Source organism: Nyctereutes procyonoides, unplaced genomic scaffold (assembly GCF_905146905.1).
Source record: "Nyctereutes procyonoides isolate TBG_1078 unplaced genomic scaffold, NYPRO_anot_genome, whole genome shotgun sequence".
Taxonomy (NCBI): domain Eukaryota; kingdom Metazoa; phylum Chordata; class Mammalia; order Carnivora; family Canidae; genus Nyctereutes; species Nyctereutes procyonoides.
Genome location: NW_026575131.1, coordinates 5,664,099 through 5,686,264, shown reverse-complemented (window position 1 = coordinate 5,686,264; position 22,166 = coordinate 5,664,099). Strand labels below are relative to the sequence as shown.

The following is a 22,166-nucleotide window of genomic DNA, read 5'->3' as shown; positions in this document are numbered from 1 at the left end:
GGAAGTTTGGTTGTTAGGCATTTAAAATTCTTATAAAGAAAAATTGAATTATGAAATGAATAATTGTTTAAATTAATTTAAGGGAATCAACTAAGTTGTAAATGACACTAAGGGATTTTCTTTTCATTTTTTAAAGGTTTATTTCTTTATTTGAGAGAGAGAGAGCAGAGAGAGCAAGCATGGGGCAGGGGGAAGGGTAGAGTCAGAGGGCGAGGGAGAGAGAAACCCAAGCAGACTCCAGGCTGAGTGCAGAGCCTAACAACCCTGAGATCAGACCTGAGCCGAAACCAAGAGTAGGATGCTTAATCGACTGTGCCACCCAGGTGCCCCAATACTAAGGGATTTTAAAGTCTGTTCAAAATTTAATTCAGTAAATGATAAATTCCCCCTTTCAATGTTGTTTACTTTTGTCATACTTATAAATAGGAAAATATTTCTAAATTGAACTTAAAAACTTAATGAGAAACCAGGGTTTTAGAATTCTTTAATAAACTATAGTTTAATAATGATAATCATAAATAATATTTTTATTCACAAAAAGCTCCTTCAGGGGTGGCAAAAAATCTTCAGTGACAATAAGGAGCTTGGGCTTTAACGAGTAGTAAGGGGAGTTGGGGACATCAAATTAAACCTGTAACTATAGAGCAGTGAGAGAAGTGCTGTGGGAGAGGTGAGCACAGGGCCAGGGGAGCACAGAGGAACGGGCACTAAATGGCCTTGGGTGGGGCAGAGAGATTGGGGGATTTTTTTTTTTTTTTTTTTTTTTTTTTTTTGTAGGAGATGACACTTGGTGGGAAGAGGAAGGAAGAGGATAGACACTTTTGGCTGGGGCTGGGATGGTGTGGAGAACAACATTTGTGAGGATGTGGAGGCCTGAAAGAACATGGTCTGCTTGGCAAACAAACTATAAGATGTTCATTTTGCCTGAGAAAAGGCTCTTGGGAGCTGATCTCAGGAGTTTGACCTTCACCCTAGTGTCACCCAAAACTGAAAAGACAACTCACAGAATTGGAGAAATTTTTACAAATCATATATCTGATAAGGGACATGTATCTGGAACATATAAAGAACTCTTGCAATTCAGTAATAAAGAGATAACCCAATTCAAAATTGGAGAAAGGATTTGAATAGACATTTCTCCAAACAAGATATACATGTGCCAATAAGCACATAAAAAGATTCTCAACATTATTAGATACCAGGGAAATGCAAATCAAAACCACACCCACTAGGATGGAGAAATTGGAACCTTTATATACTACTGTTACAAATATAAAATGGCATAGTTACTTTGAAAAAAATCTGCAGTTCCTCAGAAGGTTAAAGATAAAGTTACTATAGATTCAGCAATTCCACTCCTAGGTATATATATCCAAGAGAGATGAAAACCTGTTCACATAAAAACTTATACACATATATCCATAGCAGTATTATTCATAATGTCAAAAACTAGGTGTGGCCACCAACTGATGAATGGATAATAAAATGTGTTATATCCATGTAATGGAATGTTATTCAGCAATGAAAAGGAGTGAAATTTTTGATATATGCTATAATGTGAATGAATTGGTCCCAAAAGGCCACAAATTGTGTGGTCCCTTTTATGTGAAATCTTGAAAGTAGGCAAATCTATAGACAAGAGAAATCAGATTAGTGGTTGCCTGGGGAGGGAAAGAGAGGAGAATTGGGATCAACAGCTAATAGGTATGTGGTTTCTCTTTGGAATGATATAAATGTTCTGAATTAGAGATAATGTTTGCACAATTAATTATATACTTCAAATGAGTGATTGCATAGTATGTAATACTTCAATAAGGTTGTTATAAAGAGAAGTAGGATGGTTGTAATTCCAGAATAGAGAGTTATTTATTTATTTAAAGATTTTATTTCTTTAGTCATGAGAGATACAGAGAGAGAGGCAGAGACACAGGCAGAGGAAGAAGCAGGCTCCTTGCAGTGAGCCTGATGCAGGACTTGATCCCTGGACCCGGGATCATAACCTGAGCCAAAGGCAGATGCTTAACTGCTGAGCTACCCAGGCACCCCAAGGACAGTTTTTTAAATTGGATATATTTGGCTTCATGAAATACTTTAAAAAAAAGAGAAGAAGAAAGCTGAGGGGAACCATTGAACCCTTGCAAGGACTGTGTATGGAGGAGGGCCTGTGGGAGAAAGACTAATCCCTGGATCTGGATTGCTGAGGATCTAAGACACATATCTGGAGCAGCTAGTGGGCCTGGGGGAAATGCTGCCGACCCTAGTAGTGGAGGATTCAGCTGTGTGTAGGGGAGGAAGCTGGCCTGTGTTCATGATGGAATCCCACAGGAGGTGGGATTATCTTCTTGACAATCCCTCATTAAAGTTGATAGGAAATAAATAAATAAATAAATAAACAAATAAATAAATAAATAAATAAATAAAGTTGATAGGAAAAGCCCTAAATTGTGTTCTGAATACTGTGGATTCAGGAGTGGTTTTTCCCTTGGTATGTGTTTTCTTTCCTCAGATTGGGAAGGATCGGTCACTGAACTTTGACCCCTGCTGCCTCAGCTACTTCACTAAAGGAGAGTACATTTTGCTGGGAGGGTCAGACAAGCAAGTATCCCTTTTCACCAAGGATGGAGTGCGGCTTGGGACTGTTGGGGAGCAGAACTCCTGGGTGTGGACGTGTAAAGTGAAACCTGACTCCAACTACGTGGTAAGAAGAGGAAGCTCATTCTGTTGGGCCATTGCCTGAGTAGGCACAGACATTAGCCATGTAGAGCTAGTCAGATCATTGACATTTGTTCCTCACAAATAGGAGGGCAGACTATTTCTTCTCAGCGAGCTGGGGATTAACAACTCTCTTTCCCTGCAGGTCGTAGGCTGCCAAGATGGCACCATTTCCTTTTACCAGCTTATTTTCAGTACTGTCCATGGGCTCTACAAGGACCGGTATGCATACAGGGATAGCATGACTGATGTCATCGTGCAGCACCTGATCACCGAACAGAAAGGTAAAAGGCAGGTATGGCCCCTCTGTCCTGTGGCCTTTGGGAAGAGAAGTAGATTGGGAGGGCTACTGATAGGACAAGCGAAATGATAGGAAATGTTCCTCCTTAGTGTTTTGGAAATATGTTGGACCACTGGCCACTGGTTCTTGCTTTTTTTTTTTTTTTTGAGAGTAAGAGGAGGATGTAGATGTCTTTGAGAATCTAATGAAAGCAATAAACTATCTCTCCAAAAAAAAAAAAAGGACCTGTGGACTTCTTTCCCCTTTGGTGTGGATATACTGGTGTGCTTCTCTCTATTTCATCTCCACTTGCCTCCTGATGGGTCCTTACCCCAGGGGTAAACAGGAGCAGTGGGTCACCACAGGCTTAGTCAGAAGATCCAAGCTCCAGGCCTAGCATAGTCAATCTGAACCTCAGTTTCATCCACTGTCCACCCAAGTAGCCATGCTGGTTATTATTTTTTTAAAGATTTATTTATTTATTTATTTATTTATTTATTTTATTTTTTAAATATTTATTTTTGAGAAGATGATGAGAGAGAGAGAGAGAGAGAGGGAGGGGCAGAGACACAGGCAGAGGGAGAAGCAGGCTCCATGCAGGGAGCCTGATGTGGGACTCGATCCTGGGTCTCCAGGATCACACCCTGGGCCAAAGGTGGTGCTAAACCGCTGAGCCACCTGGGCTGCCTGCCATGCTGGTTAAATGGGCTAAAGATCGGGGGCAGGGTGAGGAGGGCCCGCAGGCAGGCCTGCCCCCCCCCCGCCCCCATAAAAAAGAAGAAAAAAAATGGGCTAAAGATCCACTTATTTCAAGTGTAGTCACATACACATGCGCTGACTACAGCGCACTGCCCAGTGCCTGTGTGTAGGGATACACATTGAGTGTTGTCTTACAGATTCAGCTGGCATCTGAGACCACCTCTGTTTGAAGATTCCAGCTGTGCTGGTGAGGGTATAGCCACTTGGGCAGCTCCCCAACTTCCCTTCTGGGGACATTTTCTCCGTCTAGTCTGCAGTTAGAGTGTGAGAGCCTAGTATATACCAGAAACTACATGCAATTCCCTGTTGTTGAGGGTAGTGGGTCGGGGGAGTGGTTAGAGGCATAGATAATCGTTCAGATGGACTTCTGATCATCAGGGGCAATATATTCTATGCAGAAGAGTTTAGCTTGTATTCAGCAAGTGATGGTAGTATTAAGAATTTCACTTTCCGTACTCAGTTGTAAGCTTTGGACCACAAAGATTGTGTATGACTTTGGATCCCAGTGTTTAGTAGAGCTGATTGTACATATTAGACACTCTGTAAAGATTTTTTGATAAGAGTGTCTCCTTTAATTGCCAGTAACATTAAGTAAATGACAGCTTTTAATTTCTCTGCCTTCTACCTTACTTAACAATCTTTTGCTAGAGCTGAAGTTTTTTTCTTTGACAGTTCGGATTAAATGCAAAGAGCTTGTCAAGAAAATTGCCATTTACAAAAATCGATTAGCTATCCAACTGCCAGAGAAAATCCTCATCTATGAGTTGTATTCAGACGACTCGTCAGATATGCATTACCGGGTGAAGGAGAAGATTGTCAAGAAGTTTGAATGCAACCTCCTTGTGGTGTGTGCCGATCACATCATCCTCTGCCAGGTGGGCAGCAGGTTGGAGGGATCGAGCTGAATCCTCTTCATGTTTCCTCCAAGGATGGGGTACCCAACTCATGATTTTAAAATTGAACACTAGGAAGCGAGTCCCTTTCCTTCAAATTCAGTAGCTGTTCGTTGCTTTCATTTTATTGACATCTAGAAGAATTAGATTCTACTGGAAAATCATGGACCATAACCTGGAGAATACCTTTTTGTATTGCAAAGCACTTTGTTATCCTAGGATTATACATGTTTTAATGACTTAAAGTATACACTGATAGAAATGAAGATTGATTTTTGTTGTTGTTAAACATATACACATAAAAGTGTATGATATCTTTCTGTTACACAACAAAAAAATGTATAATACCAACTCAAAAATAGTAAAGAAAGTTTTACTTTCTGAAGAGTTTCTAAGCTCAACTTAGAGCTTTCTACAAAACATCTAGGGCAATGCCGAGAGAAGTTTGGAAAGACTTTGAGGGAAAGCTAGCCCGGCATCTTTCTTGGAAGTAGAGGTGGATTTAGTTTCACAAAAGTAGGCCTGTTGGAAGTGATAAAGTGGAAGAAACCCTTTAGAAATCACTATATAGAAAATACAATTAAAGTCTCTCTGAAAGTCTAGAACTTCAAGCAGTTTAGAGGTATCACAAGTTATAGGTGTGGCAAAAAAGTGTGCTTTTGGATGCTGCCTCTGTGGCTTCCCAGAGATCTGCACAGAAGATGTGAGACTGAGCTGGGCTGTGTGGTGAAGGCTTGTGTGAAGGATTAATGAATAATGCCAGTCATGGGGACTAGATAGGGTTCAACAGACACTGATTGTGTAGGTATTTTTCATTCCTCACTTGCAGGAAGACGTCCTTGGGAGGGCTGGGAACACTTACTTTGTTGAATATCCATACAAGAGCTGGGTTTGCTTTCTAGGAGAAACGGCTACAGTGCTTGTCCTTCAGTGGAGTGAAGGAACGGGAGTGGCAGATGGAGTCTCTCATTCGCTACATCAAGGTGATTGGTGGCCCTCCAGGAAGGGAAGGTCTGTTGGTAGGCCTGAAGAATGGACAGGTGAGTGCTCACATATGTCTCCCATCAGGCTGATAAACTGTATGCACACATAGGGACTAGAGTCATTATGACCCTGAGATGGTATCTCCGGGACAGGAAAAAGGTCTTCCTCCACCCCATGGGTACATTGGAAGGCAACCCAGAGTTTTATTTTTTTGAGGACAGCTTCAGGCCAAAGATGCAGTGACCCTTAGACTTAGAGCTTGCTGCATTCTGGCAGGGTTGGCACTGTGGCTTCTAGGCGGCCCATAGAGTAGAGTAGTGGGTTTAATGGCACCTAAGAGATGGGAGATTTGTTAGAGGTATAGTTTCAGTGGCCTGCTAGGGAGGGAGGCAGAGCTCATTCTTAGGTCACATCCCTCTTAGGGCAATGAATGGATTAAGGCAGTGTGTTCTAGCTTGTGTTTTAGAGGGCGTCGGTCGTAAGGCTATTACTAGATATTATAAGAAAAATGGGCCCTTTGCTTGTATAAATGTGGAAAATGTAGGTTATACAAAGTTAAACAGATTTGTGTGTGTGTTCTTTGCTCAAAATAAGAAAAGTTCTAAGTGAGCTACATACATGGAGATTTTAAAGTGAAAATATAACTACATTAGCCTGAAAGCCAAGCTGTCTAGCAGATGGCTGATGGCTGAAGCTTGTCAGGCCTTTCCTGGGGACAGAAGTCATGGAGTATGAAATTAGTAGGGGCTTTACAGTAGCAATGCCAAAGGGGTGAAAAGTCTGCTTCTTTCTCACAGTCAGCTGTCACTTCCAGTGTGAGGCCTGAGAATGTGAACTTTGGGGGCAGGTCGACCTGGGGTCATGTTCATGCCTAGCTACTCATTAGCTTTGTGACCATGGGCAGGTCACTTAGCCTCTCTGAGGCTTAGGTTTTACACATGGGAACAATGCCTCATGTTTCAGTGCTGTCGGAAATAGTCTATAACTAATGGCTGTCATCATCCTTTTCATCATCATTATTTTGCTGTGGTTATACCAGATTGTCTTATCAGCATTCAAAGTAGCCTCTTCCTATGTTAGTTTGTGATTCAGATCTCGCTTGATGGTGTCTCCTAATCTTGAAGTTTGGGTAATGTTAACGGATCCCCAGTCAAGCAGATATTCAAGTGAATTTGTTGTGTCTTGGGCCCATCATTACTTTGGCAACCTCTGATGAACTGCACTTCTGATTTCCTAAGGATAAGCCCCCGCTCCCGTTCTTTTGATAAGTTCTTTTCTCTGCATGGAGCCTCTGTTGAAGTTAGTGGGAGTTGTTCTTGTAGAACACATGGGATTCCAACAGCCTGGCACAGTTCCAGGGTCTTGTTGCCATGGTGACTCACACGTTTTTTTTTTTTTTGTTGTTGTTTTGTTTTGTTTTGTTTTTTTCTCTGAAATTTCGCCAGATCCTAAAGATCTTTGTGGACAATCTCTTTGCCATTGTCCTGCTGAAGCAGGCCACAGCTGTGCGCTGCTTGGACATGAGTGCCTCCCGTAACAAGCTGGCCGTGGTGGATGAAAATGACACGTGCCTGGTGTATGACATCCATACCAAGGAGTTGCTTTTTCAGGTGACATCCCACAGAGTTTCTAGGACGCAGTCCTTTGACTCCTCTTCTAGCTTCCCAGTCCCTACAGATGGTAGTCACCCTCTGGTTCCCAGGCAGGTCTCTGGAAAGAGCAGTGACATGTAGGGGTGTAGGCTTTGAGCAGGGGCACAGAGCCCAAGAGGCCACCTCTCTCACACATAAGCAGCAGGAGCTGGGTAAGCCTCTTTGAACTTTGCTTTCCCCACAGGTAAGATTGGCAAGTAATTCCTTTCTTTCTGTTAACAATAAGTGAATAATAATAAATCTAAGTGGGGCATGTAATAGGCTCTCAGTGCATTAGTTAATGTGATGATGATTCTTCTGCAAAAGTGCTTCTTGCCAGTTGGAGGTCTGCCTATACCTATAAGTGACCTAAGATACAGTAAAGAAATAGGACCGGTTTTGTCATCTGGAAAGAAGGGAAGAGATGAGGGGAAGTCCTTCCTGCTAGTTATTTCACAAGGATGCTATAAGAGCCAGCAAAATGTAAACTGATTTAGGGGATAAGCAGTATTTACACCATTTGGTCCTATGGCTGGTAGAAGTGTGTCACTGGAGAAGAGAGCCCAAAGGCTTCATGCCCAGCACCTGGCTTTCTGCCATACTCAGTGCCACTCTTTGCCTCTTTAGGACTTTTTTCCTCCTCTTCTTTATGCTTTTTTTTTTTTTTTTAAGATTTATTTATTTGACAGAGCACAAGCAGGAGGAGTAGCAGAGGGAGAGGGAGAAGTAGGCTCTTCACTGAGCAGGGAGCCTGATGTGGGACTCGATCCAAGGACCCTGGGATCATGACCTGAGCCCAAGGCAGACACTTAATTGACTGAGCCACCCAATCATAGGCACCCATATGATTTTCTTAATAACATTTTCTTTTCTTTAGCTTACCTTAAGGATATAGTATATAATACATAGAATATACAAAATATGTATTAATAAACCATTTATGTTATTGGTAAGACTTCCTTCCAGTCAACAGTAGGCTGTTAATAGTTACATTTTTGGTGTTTTTTAAAGTTAAATTCAATTAATTAATATATAATGTATTATTAGTTTCAGAGGTAGAGATTAGTGATTCATCAGTTCTTCAGGACTTTGTAAGGGGTCAGGGCCCATTTGCCTGAAGCAAGGTCCCCCCAAAGCTGAAACCTCCCCTGTCTGGCTTCGTCAGCCACAACAGGTCTCCCAGTATTTTTTTTTTTAATTTTTATTTATTTATGATAGTCAGAGAGAGAGAGAGAGAGAGAGAGAGAGGCAGAGGGAGAAGCAGGCTCCATGCACTGGGAGCCCGATATGGGATTCGATCCCGGGTCTCCAGGATTGTGCCCTGGGCCAAAGGCAGGCGCCAAACCGCTGCGCCACCCAGGGATCCCCAGGTCTCCCAGTATTAATGGGCAGATCGAGATGCCCTTCTTAGGCCTCTTCTTTGTCCTTGGGAGCGTAGTCAGCAGGGCAGTGGGATGCTGGAGTGTAGGGAGCTACCTCAGTTAGTTGGAAGCGCAGCCCGGCTACTGCTAGCCAGAGAGGACTCCAATAAATAACAACTTGCTTATATCTCTGTCAAGGAAGAGTGATTAAGGGGTAAAAAAAGAGCACAGGTGTTGTCTTTAGACAGACCTGGGCTCCAGTCCTGCCCTTCGTCATTTACTGTGTGATATCCAGTAAGTTAGTATGGTTGTCTGAGCCTAAATTTCTCCTTACCTCTGAAATGGAGCTAGTAAATGCCCCTTCACAGAATTGGTATAAGACTACACAAGGTACCACAGTACCAAGCTCAGTGCCTGGTACAAAACAGGGCGCTAAATGTTAACTTCTCCTCTCCCCAGCCTCAAAACCACCTCCTGGGGGTGAATTAGCAGGCCCCCGTTTGTGAAGTTGTACCAGAGCCCAGAACCATATAGGAATGGAAGGGCATGTGTCCTTCCCCATCCCCACTGAGGGTTCTGTAGTAGGCCAGGGAAGGTGGTTCTCAGACCTTGCCAGGAGACATAAACATTCCCAGCTGTCTTTTTCTCCTCTCTACTGCCCCTGCCCTGTGCAAATGAAAACAGCTATATTGTTTTTTCTCATTATAAAAATAATCCATGCTCATTATAAAAGATTCAGACATTGTAAAAGATTCTAGGTAGAAAGGTATGGACATCTGCTGGTCCCTGGGGCTCCAGAGCTAAGCAGAAAACTTTGAGAGGAGGTAGTGGGAAGGGGGTGCCTCCCAGGGTGACTCTACAGTGAGAATTTTATTTTATTTTATTTATTTATTTTTTTACAGTGAGAATTTTAAATGCAGAGACAATATATTATTTTCTAATATAAAAAATAACACCTGTTTTTATTATAAAAACAGTAGATGTTCATGACTAAAAGAAAACTTCAGGCAAACAAAAAACATAGTAAATAAAAAGTACCCACAATTCTACCCACTCTGAAGCAATCACTGTTAAGTCTTTGGGACATATCCCTTTAAGTCTTCTATACATAGTTGTGTATACTCATTTTCTAACAGAAGTAAAGCCACTCTGCTCATTTTCTCATTATGTAATGGTTAATATTTGGGGTAATAATTTTTTTCAAAAGTAATGGTTTGCTTGTTAAAGACAATTCTAACATAAACAAGTGCATAGAGGATTTGCCTCCATGCTTCTATCTTTTTCTTCTGGTTCCCTTCTCCTTGCTTTCCTACCATCCCACTATTAGCAATTTAGTGTGATTTAGGTTTTAAAAAGAGTGCTTGATTGAATGCAGGAATGGTGCTGAAGGCCAGGGTGGTTGTCACAGTATCCTCACTATCCCTGTCCCTCAGGAACCAAATGCCAACAGTGTAGCCTGGAATACCCAGTGTGAGGACATGCTCTGCTTCTCAGGAGGAGGCTACCTCAACATCAAAGCCAGCACCTTCCCTGTGCACCAGCAGAAGCTACAGGGCTTTGTGGTAGGCTACAATGGCTCCAAGATCTTCTGTCTCCATGTCTTCTCCATGTCGGCTGTGGAGGTACCACAGGTAATTGGGGTGCTTGCCAGCTCTCAGCAGTGGCAGGGCAGACAAGACCGGGAAAGCCAAGTGCCTCATTGGTGCATTGGGTTGGGGGATGGATGATGAGGAGAGAGGGAAGAGAGATGAGTTTCAACTATGATGTCATGAAAGGTACTCTGGACTGGAACCTGAAACCTTGTCTCTACCCTGTACAACCTGTGTGTCTTTGGGCAAACAGCTCTACCTCACTGAGCCTCCATTCCTTTCTGATCCCCCTTTCCTGGTTGGGACAGGGAGGGTATTCAGAGTTGTCTGTCTTGAGACAGAGTGTGTTTCCCTGAGAGCCATGCATAGCGCAGAGTGGAGTAAGCCAGCAAAACTGGGAGTCCAGCAGGGTGTATGCACAGATGCAGGAGGAGGGTGGTATGTATGAAAGAAAGAGAATATGAGTGGGATGGGGAGGGAGTCTGGGGTCTTGTGAGCCAAGAAAGGAGCATGGGACTATCAGCACAAGTCCCTCAAACTAGGAGGCCAGAACAGAAATGGGGGCCTGGGGCCCCCCTTCCTGGGGGAGGACAGAAACACTGATGGGAGGGCAGAGATTGGCAATGCAAGTCAGGGCTAGCCCAGTGCCAGCTGTTCTGGCTGCCTGTGGGCTCCCCAAGTGAATCATGCTCACTGCCATAAAATAGACAAGCACAAAGGAGAGACTTAGCCCGCAGAATCCCATCCTCAAGAGGGAATCACTCTCAAACTTAAACAAAGTCCCAGGCCTTTTCTGTATGTATATGTAATATATGCAGAATATACAATTATGAGTAGACAGTTTTATAGGAACATTGTTTTATATGAACATTTTAAACAAAAGTGGAATCTACTGTAAATACTGTTTTGTGACGTTTATCTATGAGTATTACTCCTATAGATGAAGCCTCAGATTTACTGTAATTCCTTTACTGAATGTGGACCCACAAACGAGAGATTTTTCATCACTGTCCTTTGTCACCATCTTCCAACTTAACCTAACATTTACATATTGCAGACCCATCACTTTGTATGAATTATTGGCTGTCAACTTGCAGTGTAGCTTTTTCTCTCCGCAATCTACTAGAAGCATGGTTCCACATCCATAAATGTACTTTTCTAGCATTTAAAAAATACTAAGATGAATGTAGATTGAACTATAGTTGTAAGAAATCATACAAAGATCCCGTGTACAACTTGCCCAGCTTCCCCACTAGTAATATTTTATAAAACTACGGCATAAATGAATTACCTGTGTAGGTTCATGCAGCTACCACCACCAACCCATGAGATCTCCGATGTTGGGTTGCTCTTTTATTATAACCACACCCAGGTCCCTGCTGTCCCCACCTCCACATTGTTTTTAATGACTGCTTTTTATCCTATCATATAGATGTTCCACAACTTAACCAGTACCTATTGTTTGACATTTACGCTGCTTACAGCTTTTTTGCTATTGTAGATAGTATCTTTCTTGCCAAGTCTTTGTAACTATCCCAGCTTAGCCCCTTGGTATGATGAATTCCTTGAAAGTGAAGTTGCTGGGTAAAAGGCCATGTACATTGAAAGACTTGTAGACATGTTTCTGGATTGCCTTTCAGCAAAGCTGCATCCATTTTATGTTCCCTCCACACACTTTCCTTACTCTCTCTGGGTGGGGGTAGAGGGCATCAAACCATTTTATTGAGGGGCTTCAGAGGAGGGTTGAAGGGCTGGAAGGACAGTGAGATCCTGTGTCCTCAGCCCAGCTAGGATCTCCCCATCTTCATAGTTATGGAAAGCCTGACTTGGCTTCTTTTAAAGGGTGGGGCTGGATCCACTCCCTCTTAGCTAATAGTACCCTTGTTATTCATTGTGCAGAAATTATTAGTGCCTAACACAGAGCAGTTATTCAGTCAATGTTAGTTGAATTCATACCTGAGGAAAAGGAAAGAGAAAGAAAGAAGAGAGGGAGTGGGTGGAAGTGGCAGCAGGAGAAAGGGCAAGATCCGGCCCCGCTGGACTGTTTCCTTGTAGTCCTCATCTGCTCCCCATCCCAACCCATGCACCACATCCACCAGAAACCCAATCTTCCTTAATCAAACAAGCTATGCTGATTAAAAGTTTTTCTCCCAAGACTGCCATCCTGACCTCAAGGATAAATGCAGTTTGCTGCTCCCTGACTTTGGCTGGCCAAGAGGAGCCGGAGGGGCGGCCTGGGGCTTCCTCTGCCAAGCCCTTAAGATTCAGAAGCCAGAGTCCCCATCCAGAACCCCTCCCCACCATGGCTTTACCAAGGTCATCCTGCTGATGCAGCAGGTCAGAACTGCCAAGGGTTAGGAAAGGCAGTCTCAAGACAAAGGCTATTTATCTGTTGCCTCTGCCTCCAGCCATCCTGTGGTTTTGGCCTAGAGAGGAGGGAGAAAGCATCAGATCCACTCTGGGGATTTCTGGTTTCCTTTAGAAATTTACATCATCTTGTGCAAGAACTGGTTTGTCAGGGCTGCCAAGTAGGGCTGTAAGCCCTAGTCAGGCTTCTTGGGGCGGGTGGTGACTTCATGCTTGGAATGCAACAGTGAGATAAAGTAGAACTCAGAGGGCATTTGTTCAGTTAGGATATTTTTAAAACTCCCACTCTCAGATTGTGCCTCCCAGGCAAGCCCAAATGTTAACCATTCATCATATCCTCGATTCTGATGTGCCTGTCCAAGTCCCTATCCCAGCTTCATGGGACATTTAGCATGACAAGAAGTTGTGCCATTTAGGGGAAAGAGCAATGGCTTTGAGTTCTGACTCTGGATCTGAACCAGCTGTGATCTTGAGCAACTCCTTTCATTCCTTGTGGACTCACTTCTTTTCTGTGCAGTGGGGTAAAATATACCTATCTCTCAGGTCTGGCCCAATTCCTATTGTTATTGTTATTAGCAATCTTAAAGTAGTAAATACTACAAAACAGGATGAAATTGGAACAGCTGACTAAAGGATTTTAGAAAGGACAGCTCACTGTGCATGGGAAGTTTGAGAAAGCTTTCAGGAGGTGGTAACACTTGATCTGAGCCCTGAAAGGCCTGGGAAGGCAGAGAGGAACAGTAAGGTTGTTTCAGATAGGGGGCAAGATAGGGGTGGGAACAAGTCTGGAGCATTGGGGAGATGGTGAGGAGCTGGTGCTTAGAAAATACTGTAGAGGTGTACTGAGCTTGTCTCTTATTTTACCCTGGTAGCCTGTGACCTGGACAGGGCATTTAAACAGAAGTCAATCAGTTTACCCCAAAAAATACATAGCTAGGATATGGCTGAGCTAGGCCTGGATTCTGGCTCACCTGCTCCCCTGTCCATACCCTGCCCACCCCACTGAAGGGAGGAAAGGTAGGTGGAATGGTATGGTAGAAAAGATGAGCACGCCAAAGTCGTCACATCTTGCTGTCAGAGGGCAGAATGGCTTAAAAAGAAGAAAAAAATCCTTCAACTCTAAAGCTGAGAAAATGAGACAGGAAAGTTCAAAGATAAAGGCCCCAAATGGAGAAAACAGCACTTCCAGGTCCACATTTGGGAACCATTAGCATGAGGTACTGGCTGATTGATCTCTGCTGCCCAGGAGAGATTCAGTTCCCTTCAGCACACTGGCCTAAAACAAGGGCAGGGCCTTTTGTTATTCAAGACGCCAGACCCAGCTCAGACTTGTTCTCATGTATGCGCACATACAAAGAGCCCACACCCAAGAGCCAGGAAAATGATCAGGTCATCCCAGGCTCCAGCCCCAGCTCTTCCCTGTGCCACTTCTGTACTGTATCCTCAGACTATAATCAAGGAGTGAATGATAACCTGCAACACAGACCTGTTGGAACAGATCCAAAAGCACTATGTAAACTTAAGAAGAGAAGTTATTAGGAACCATTCACAGGTATCACAGTGAGGCAGCCCAATTTGGAAGGAGAGACGGCAGGAAGTTTCCTAGCTCCAGGGTACTAGGACAGTGTGCCTTTCTGGGTAACCTGGAGCAAATCACTTACCTTTCTTGGATAAGATGGTTTCTCAGCCCTCTTTATAAGAGGCCATCCTGGACCCTTTCCTCACAGTAATGTTCCTTCCTTCAACATAGACTGAGGGCCTGCTAGGGGAGGTAAGTATAACCCCACCACTGCCCTCAGTTGTGCCCAGACTTGTGGGGGAGATAGGCTTGTAATTACAACACAACTGAGATCTGGATAAAGGGCAAAGAAAGTTCAGACTCTTTTTCCTTGAAGGGTCAGTGAAGACTTTCCAGAAGAGGTGACATTTTAACAGGATCTTCAAAACCAAATAGGTACTTTCTAGAGGGTAAGGAAGAGCAAGGGCATTCTAGATGAGGGTATTATCTTGTGGTAAAGGAGACCTGGAGGTGGGGAAAGCCTGTGGTAGAGGGAAAGACAGGCAAGACATGATGCTTTTGGTGATGAAAGGTGGTGGCGAATGGAAGGCACATGGGATGGGAAGTATACTGATTAATCTTTATAGTGTTGCTCTCTGCGCATTTGTAATTAAGTCAGTGGCACACATCTGAAGTCAGGCTTTGTATGAATCTGATTCTTTGCATTACTCTGAAAACAATCTTCTTTCCTTTTGATGAAATCCTGCAGTCTGCTCCAATGTACCAGTACCTGGATAGGAAAATGTTCAAAGAAGCCTACCAGATTGCTTGCTTGGGCGTGACAGACACTGATTGGCATGAGCTGGCTATGGAAGCTTTAGAAGGGTTAGAATTTGAAACAGCAAAGAAGGTAAGCATCTAGTCAGCCTGAACTGGAATCTTGCCCATAGAGGGTCCCTTGAGGAGGCAAAAGGGACTCCAGGTGACATATGAAGAGTCAGACACATACCATAGTGATCTCTGGATATAGACTGGCCTAGGTTCAGATCTCAGCTCAGTCACCTTCTGAGTCTGGACAGGTAACTCATTTCTAAGGTTGCTCATTTATAGAATTAGAGTGATGATTGGCCTCATCCTCACAAAGTTCTAAGGGTCTAATGTGATAATGTCTATAAAGCCTTATACAGGAGAGACATCTGATAGATTATAGCTGTCACTCTTATTAGCTAGCATTTATGTAAAGCACCCAGCTGAAAGCCTGGTACATAATAGGGACACAATTAAGGGTAGCTTTTATTATTGGTATAAACACTTACTGGTATTAGCCATTTATTACTCAGTGCTTTTTTTCTTTGTATCCTGCTAGGTATGGTCAAAGAGATGGTCGAGCTCTCTGATTGTGACAGCAGTGTCACTCTCCACATAACCTTTATTGCCTTGATCATAGTGTCATTTCCTGGCCAGTATACTAAAACTACAGAAACTGGCTGACAACATTTGCCCCCTTTCCACACATCAGAAAAAGCCCAGCTCTATCTGAGTTGGGTTTTCATCTAGAACCTGAGGTGGGGGAAAGGAATGACCTTCAACTGTCTTTCCTCTATTCCTCCCTTTCCCCTTTATCTTCCCATGGCCAATTAATCAAATACTCATTCGTGCCTACTACTGAGCATATAGGGAAGGAAGTACAGGAGTGTGTGATGCGTGCTCCATGCTAGGTCAAGACTTGTAGGCATGAAAGGAGAGAGGAACCAAGGCCAGATACTAGCTCTGCTGTTTATAGGCTGGATGACCCCAGGCCAGCTTCTTCTCTCATACGCTCCATTCTCCTATGTCTGAGTGGGGATGGTGAAAATGCTAACTGCCCTGCCTTCCCGACACAGGGTCATTAGACTTAACCACCACGTTGTAAAAGGGCTTCTAGAACTAGAAGTGGTTATACAAATGCTAGCTGTTATCAATTTAATTATATCTTTAGATCGACTGAGTGTCGGTAATAGAGGAAGGCTTTAAGAATTCTGAGGTGGGAGGAAACATTCTCATGGAAGGAGCTTCCCTCTCCTACCCCTTCCCTCAACAAAATGCTAGGAGGGATAAAGAATAACAAAGTATACCCTAGACTGTTTTGTTTTCAGCCTGGAATGAAATTTAAAGTCTTCCTTATAGATTGTCATCTCCTTACACCTAAGAACTAAACACCTACCTCATCTTACTTCAGCCAACATGGGGTTGGGTACTCAGCAAATATTTGAATGGATTGAAATAAAACTGGAATAATCCTTCATTTGTTTACCATTAACTCCCAGCCTGTATTCCACAAACACTCCCTGAGAACCGAAATTATTGTATTAAAGCACAAGATTTTGACTGTAGACTAGAGATTGATCATTTTATCTGAATCCCAACCCTCCCGGCCTTTCTTTTTCTGCTTTGCCAAGTCACTCAGGCACAGAGGAGGTGGAGGGTGGTTCCAGCAATAGGCTGATGTTTCCAGTAGATGGCAGAGGAGAGCTGCCTAGCTCCCGGGACACTGCCTGAGAGCCCAGCAGATTCTTCCCTGTTCCCACACTTCCCTCTGCTGAGGTTATTCACCGGCCTCATGACTCTGACCACTCGACCAGGGCACCCCTGACTCTGCAGAATGTGTGAGGGTCGAAGGAACTCAGAAACAGATTTCTCAACGTGGCAAATCCTAGAATCCTAGCAGAGCAGAACTAGAAAGACCTTGGAGAAGGTATTGCTAGTTTGTCTCTTTCTATAAGGCAGATATTGGGAGCCTAGAGGCAGAGAAGTAGTAAGTTCGGGGCTCCTCAGCTGGAAAATCTCAGAACTAGGACTGAGATCTGGAATACTCCTTTCCTTTCTGCCCCTTTGCTAGACATTCCAGATTTTCCCTTTCCTTTTGCTTTAAGGAAGCCCAGATCTTATAAGCTAGAAGGTAGCTTATAAGACCTCCAGCAAGGAACACAGGTATACTCTTGGCCTTCTTCTGCTCAGGTGATGCCTATTTTACCCTTTCAAAGAATTTCTCTTCAGGAATATGCATTTGCCATGTTCCTCTTCCTAATCCTGCCTCTGCCACTGCTGGTGCTCAGACAGTGAATCGGTGTTCTCCAGGGCATCTAGTTCTTACCTGTATAGCTCTTAGCTCATGGAAATTCAATAATCTGTTTAATCTACCTGCCTCCCTTTTAAGAACATGGGCTCCTGAATGGGGATGGGGACAGGTCATATTTACCTCTGGATCCTCAGTCCCTGACAGGATGGCTGGCCCTGCAGGATAAAAAGATGAAGTCACCTTGTGGTCATCTATAAAGGCAGCCAGAGGCCAGATGACTTGCTCATTTCCTCAAATATTTTGAGGATGGAGGATGTCATGCAACGAAGTAGAAGCTGCAAGTGGTCAGGGTGATTCTTCTTCATTTCATATTCTAAGGTCTCCTGGACCTGCTGCCTCCTTTAGGTATGTCAGCCGATTTCAAATGGGACATTTTAAAGCAGCACACTTGAGTATAAATGTTGACAGCAAAGCCACATGAAGATCAGCCTGACATGGTAGTTTATATTCCTTGAAACCCCTTGCAGAATCAGAAGGCACCAAAAGAGACTTTGCTAACACCAATCTTCCTGAGGAAGGTTGCCTAGAAACTTCTAGCAGCCTATGGGTTAAAGTCTCTGGCTTTACTGTGAGTCCAGGCAAGAGCTACACTTTTAGGATTTACATAAGAGTTTGCCTTCCAGGGACTTGGAGTGATTTATTCCCTAACCTCCCCTCCCCTTCCAGAAAACATCTTTATTCCTTCTCAACTTTCCCCTCCTCCTCTTCCTCTGTGCTGGTACTGTGGGCTCTGGGTGCCCTGTATTTATGCACTGTTGGTAAGCAAAGCTGTCTCCTGCTTTCCATCCCAGTCACCAAGATGTATAGCAGTCTTTGCTCAGTCAGTACATCTCCCCCACTCCCACTCCCATGACACTGCCTCAGAGTATCAGACCGCCCTGTTCTTCTCTTTTGCATAGAGATTCCTCCAAGTGGGCACCATCACAAACTGCAGTATCACAGTTTTGTTTTACCTAATCCCAAAGTGATTGATGCAACCAGGACTTCTTTGCTGTTCTTTGTGTGGACTAATCCCAGGGATAAAGCCGTGCCTCACTGGGTGGTATAACCCCTCTGAACACATGGCGATTAATCAATGCTTGCTTCTTTTGCCTCTTTACTGGCTCATTTCTAAAGCTTGACTTCCCACCCCCAGCCAATCACCCACTTTTGAAGCTCAGAAGGCAGATGATTTCATTCTTTTATTTCTTCCCCTGTAGGCCTTCACCAGAGTACAAGACCTCCGATATTTAGAGCTCATCAACAGCATTGAGGTAAAAGACAAAATGTTCTTCCTTCTCAAGAAAGCACAGACTCACTGTCAGTGGCTTATAGGGAGCTCTTCTAGCAGGCAAGAACCTTGAGGGGCACATAAACAGAGCCTACTGGTGTCTGAGCATTTGAGCCACAGCCATTTGCTCTGGGGGTACAGAGTACCATGGGGTGGGGAGATGGCACATGGGAGCAAGGAGTGCAGTCTGTCACTTGGTCATGAGGTAAGGCAGGTGGGTCCCTAGTCTCTCTGAGCTTTGGTTTCTGTCTGTGAAATGGGTTGATTTCCCAGGGTTTCTAGGAGGATTAAATAGGTTCTCAGTAACTGGTTTTCATTCCTGCAGTGGTTGTTAGGTAGTTATCATCCTCTAGCACTCCAACAATGTGCCAGTGTAGGAAGCATTTCCCAAATGCACGTGATCTGCTCCCTACCCACAGCAATGGGATCTGGGGAGGGAGCATGTAGACAGGGTATGCTGAAGAGGCTGGCTCCATGGGTACCATTTGCTGGGTAACGGTAGACAATACTCTTAATTCCTGTGACTGTCTGTAAAAAGGCATACATATTTTTTTCTCCTGAACAGATTTATTGTGAGGCTAAGGGAATGTGAGATACATTTGAATTCCCATATGGAAGCAGGGAGGAAATCAGCAAACATCTTGTCCCTGAAATTCAGTTCAGCATAATAATCACAAGGCTTGTGGGTCAAGCCTTGTGCTGAGCCCAGTGGGCAAAATGCTTAGCAGAAGATAGGCCTGCAGGAGCTCATAGACTGTATAGTCGAATAATAGTTGTCCCTTGCTGAGTACCTGTTCAGTGCCCCATGCCCGATCAGTGCATATACCACATCTGACCCTTGAACAACATGGGTTTGAACTGCACAAGTTCACTTACACGCAGATTGTTTTTGATACATACAGCAGTACTGTAAATATATTTTCTTTTCTGTATGATTTTCTTAATAATATTTTCTTGGGTTGCCTGGCTGGTTCAGTTAGTAGAGCATGTGACTCTTGAGTTCAAACCTCACGTTGGGTGTAGTGATTACTTAAAAATAAAATCTTTAAAAATTATATCTTCTTTCCTCTAGCTTACTTTATCAGAAGCATATGATAATATAATACATGTAACACATCAAATCAGTATTAATCAACTTTATGTTATTTATCAGTAAGATTTCCAGTCAACAATAGGCTATTAGTAGTTAAATTTGGGGGAGCCCAAAGTTACACCTCAATTTTCAACTCTGTGGGGATCAGTGCTCCTAACACTGATGTTGCCTAAGTCTCAACTGTATTTTAAATCCTCATACTGACTTAATGAGATACTGTTCTTATTCCTGTTTGATAAATAATGAAACTCAGAAAGGCTCAGAAAGGCTATGTCACGTCCCCAAGGGTCCACAAGCAAAAGCTTGGATGGAATTCAAAGCCAGTTCTAATTCCCAAGCTCAGGCTATCTTTACTTGAGGCCCTATTGCCATCTAAGAAGTTGCTTCTGATGCACCCCCTCCCCTCCTAACCCTTCCCCAAGAATTGTCATAGGAAGCATCCATATCGTCCGTTGCTTAATTACCTAGATGGTTAAGGCTTTGTTCAGAGCCATCTACTCATAATGCCCAGTACTGCTTACTCTCCAGGGCTGGCATTTGGGAATACACTTGGTCTGGATCTAGGAGCCTTAACCTGGAATCATGGAATGAATGTGTTCTCTATGCAGAGGTAACTGACCTTTGTGAGGACCACCTTTCACCATGTATCATGTTTTGCTGAATTCCTGTCTTACTGCCTCTTCTAGTGTGCTATGAGCTGGGCAGTTGGTTAAACTTGTAAGAATTGCCTTTTGAAAAAAGAGCAAATTGCTTTCAAGTGATGATCCATTTTGGCTGCTCTGAGGCCTTAGTAGCTTGCTTCTGGGCATTTGGCGCTATTCCAGAGAACGAAGGTTCCTTGCTAGGCTCCTTTGGAACAGAGGAGATATAACTATGCTGATAACAAGAGGAAGAGAATCTGCTCATATGGCTATATTCAAATTGAATATATGTAAATCATTTTTATTAATCATGGTGATATTCTGTGACCTAGGCCTAAATTCCATGCCTAGCGAAACCTATTTTTTTTAATCTACTGCAAGATTTTGATTCACTCCCTACAATTAGGAGTTAGTTTATTTGACTGATTAGCCTAAACTGTGTGTGTGTGGGGGGGTTAGTTATTGTTTTTGGGGGGGTTTTTTGGTTTTTAAAATTTTTTTCTGTCAGTGGGAAAGCATGTTGCCTCCAGCTGTTAAAACTTCACCAGCTTGTCTGGGAGTTTGATTCAATGTCTCATCTTCCTCCACTGTGATACACTTGCTAGAAAACAAGCAAAAGCAAACTGCTGGGGATGAGAGATTGGGCGCTATTGAGTGTTTACAAATACTTGAGCTGTAGACTAATGAATGTTCCCTAACATGGAAGGAAGGAATATGCCAGTTACTTCTCTTCATCCTCAGTGCTGCTCATATGTGTATGTGCGCATGCAGGTGTGTTGTTGGGGGCTGTCACTTGTTTCCGAAGGTGGTATTATGTGGTACAAAGAGCATCTGGAGTCAGCCAGACTGGGTCCAAAGGCCAACTCTATATGACCCTCACCTGCTCCTCTTCTGAATCTCAGCTTCCCTCAGTGTGAACTTGGGTGGTACCACTCACTCTTGGGTCCTTGTGGGAAGTACATACCCAGCACCTAGTGGATGCTCAGCATGTGTCTCAGCTTCTCTTTAGAGACAGAGACATTTGAAGACTCATTATCCTGTTTTGTTGGTCTTTTTCTTGGGAAGAGACACTAAATTTTTACTTATCTGCATCATCATGGGTCACAGCTTGGCCAAACCAGCCCTGGGGACTTGGGAAATCTTGGGATCTTGGGGGCTGCCAATAAGTGGTTAATATACACATCCTAGGGGTGCCTGGGTGGCTCAGTTGGTTAAGCATCCAACTTCTGGTTTTGGCTTAAGTCATGATTTCATGGTCTCCTGGGTAGTGAGATCGAGCCCTGTGTCTGGCTCTGCACTCAGTGGGCAGTCTGCTTGAGATTCTCTCTCTCCTTCTGCCTCTCCTCACTTGTGTGTGTGCATGCTCTCTCTCTCTCAAATAAATAAATAAGTCTTTAAAAAAAAATACACACCATCCTAACTATACAGTTGGAAGAATATACAAGAAAGCACTCTGAGGAATTTCCGTTAAACAAACAAAAGTTTGCATTACTTTTGATCTTTACTCATCTGGGGAAACAAATCTGCTTTTGTTGTCAAGCATTCCCACCAGAAACCTAGGTGAGAGACACAACAGCCCAGGAGCCAAGTGGAGGTTTCAGTAGAAAGGCCCAGGGGCTTAACTTGAAATAGCAACATCTAACCTTTGTAAAGGCTGCTTCCTGCCATGGTTGCAGAGGCTATTTCCTGTGCTTCTAATTTTTCCAGGAGAGGAAGAAGCGGGGAGAGACCAACAATGACCTGTTTCTGGCAGATGTATTTTCCTACCAGGGGAAGTTCCATGAAGCCGCCAAACTGTACAAGAGGAGTGGGCACGAGAACCTCGCACTCGACATGTACACTGACCTCCGCATGTTTGAGTATGCCAAGGTAATCCAGCCATATCCCGGGCCCAAGATTCATGGAACCCACCTGCGTTCTGATACTGTGCTGCCTAAGATGTTTACCTCAAGAAGTGACACAGATGGAAA

General features: G+C 43.6%; 1 protein-coding gene across 3 annotated transcripts in view; it reads left to right on the top strand.

The window, feature by feature from the left end:
• The window catches only part of IFT122 (intraflagellar transport 122), a 70,094-nt gene that overhangs the window by 26,288 nt on the left and 21,640 nt on the right, over positions 1 to 22,166 (top strand). For 2 of the 3 annotated variants that reach the window (XM_055343017.1, XM_055343021.1), the window contains exons 9-17: positions 2,507 to 2,698; positions 2,858 to 2,996; positions 4,424 to 4,626; positions 5,547 to 5,684; positions 7,074 to 7,238; positions 10,054 to 10,251; positions 14,844 to 14,984; positions 18,392 to 18,445; positions 21,904 to 22,065. In XM_055343017.1, coding sequence (XP_055198992.1) covers positions 2,507 to 2,698; positions 2,858 to 2,996; positions 4,424 to 4,626; positions 5,547 to 5,684; positions 7,074 to 7,238; positions 10,054 to 10,251; positions 14,844 to 14,984; positions 18,392 to 18,445; positions 21,904 to 22,065 — 1,392 coding nt within the window. The remainder of the gene's footprint in view (positions 1 to 2,506; positions 2,699 to 2,857; positions 2,997 to 4,423; positions 4,627 to 5,546; positions 5,685 to 7,073; positions 7,239 to 10,053; positions 10,252 to 14,843; positions 14,985 to 18,391; positions 18,446 to 21,903; positions 22,066 to 22,166) is intronic. The other variant, XM_055343020.1, reaches the window with a different exon arrangement.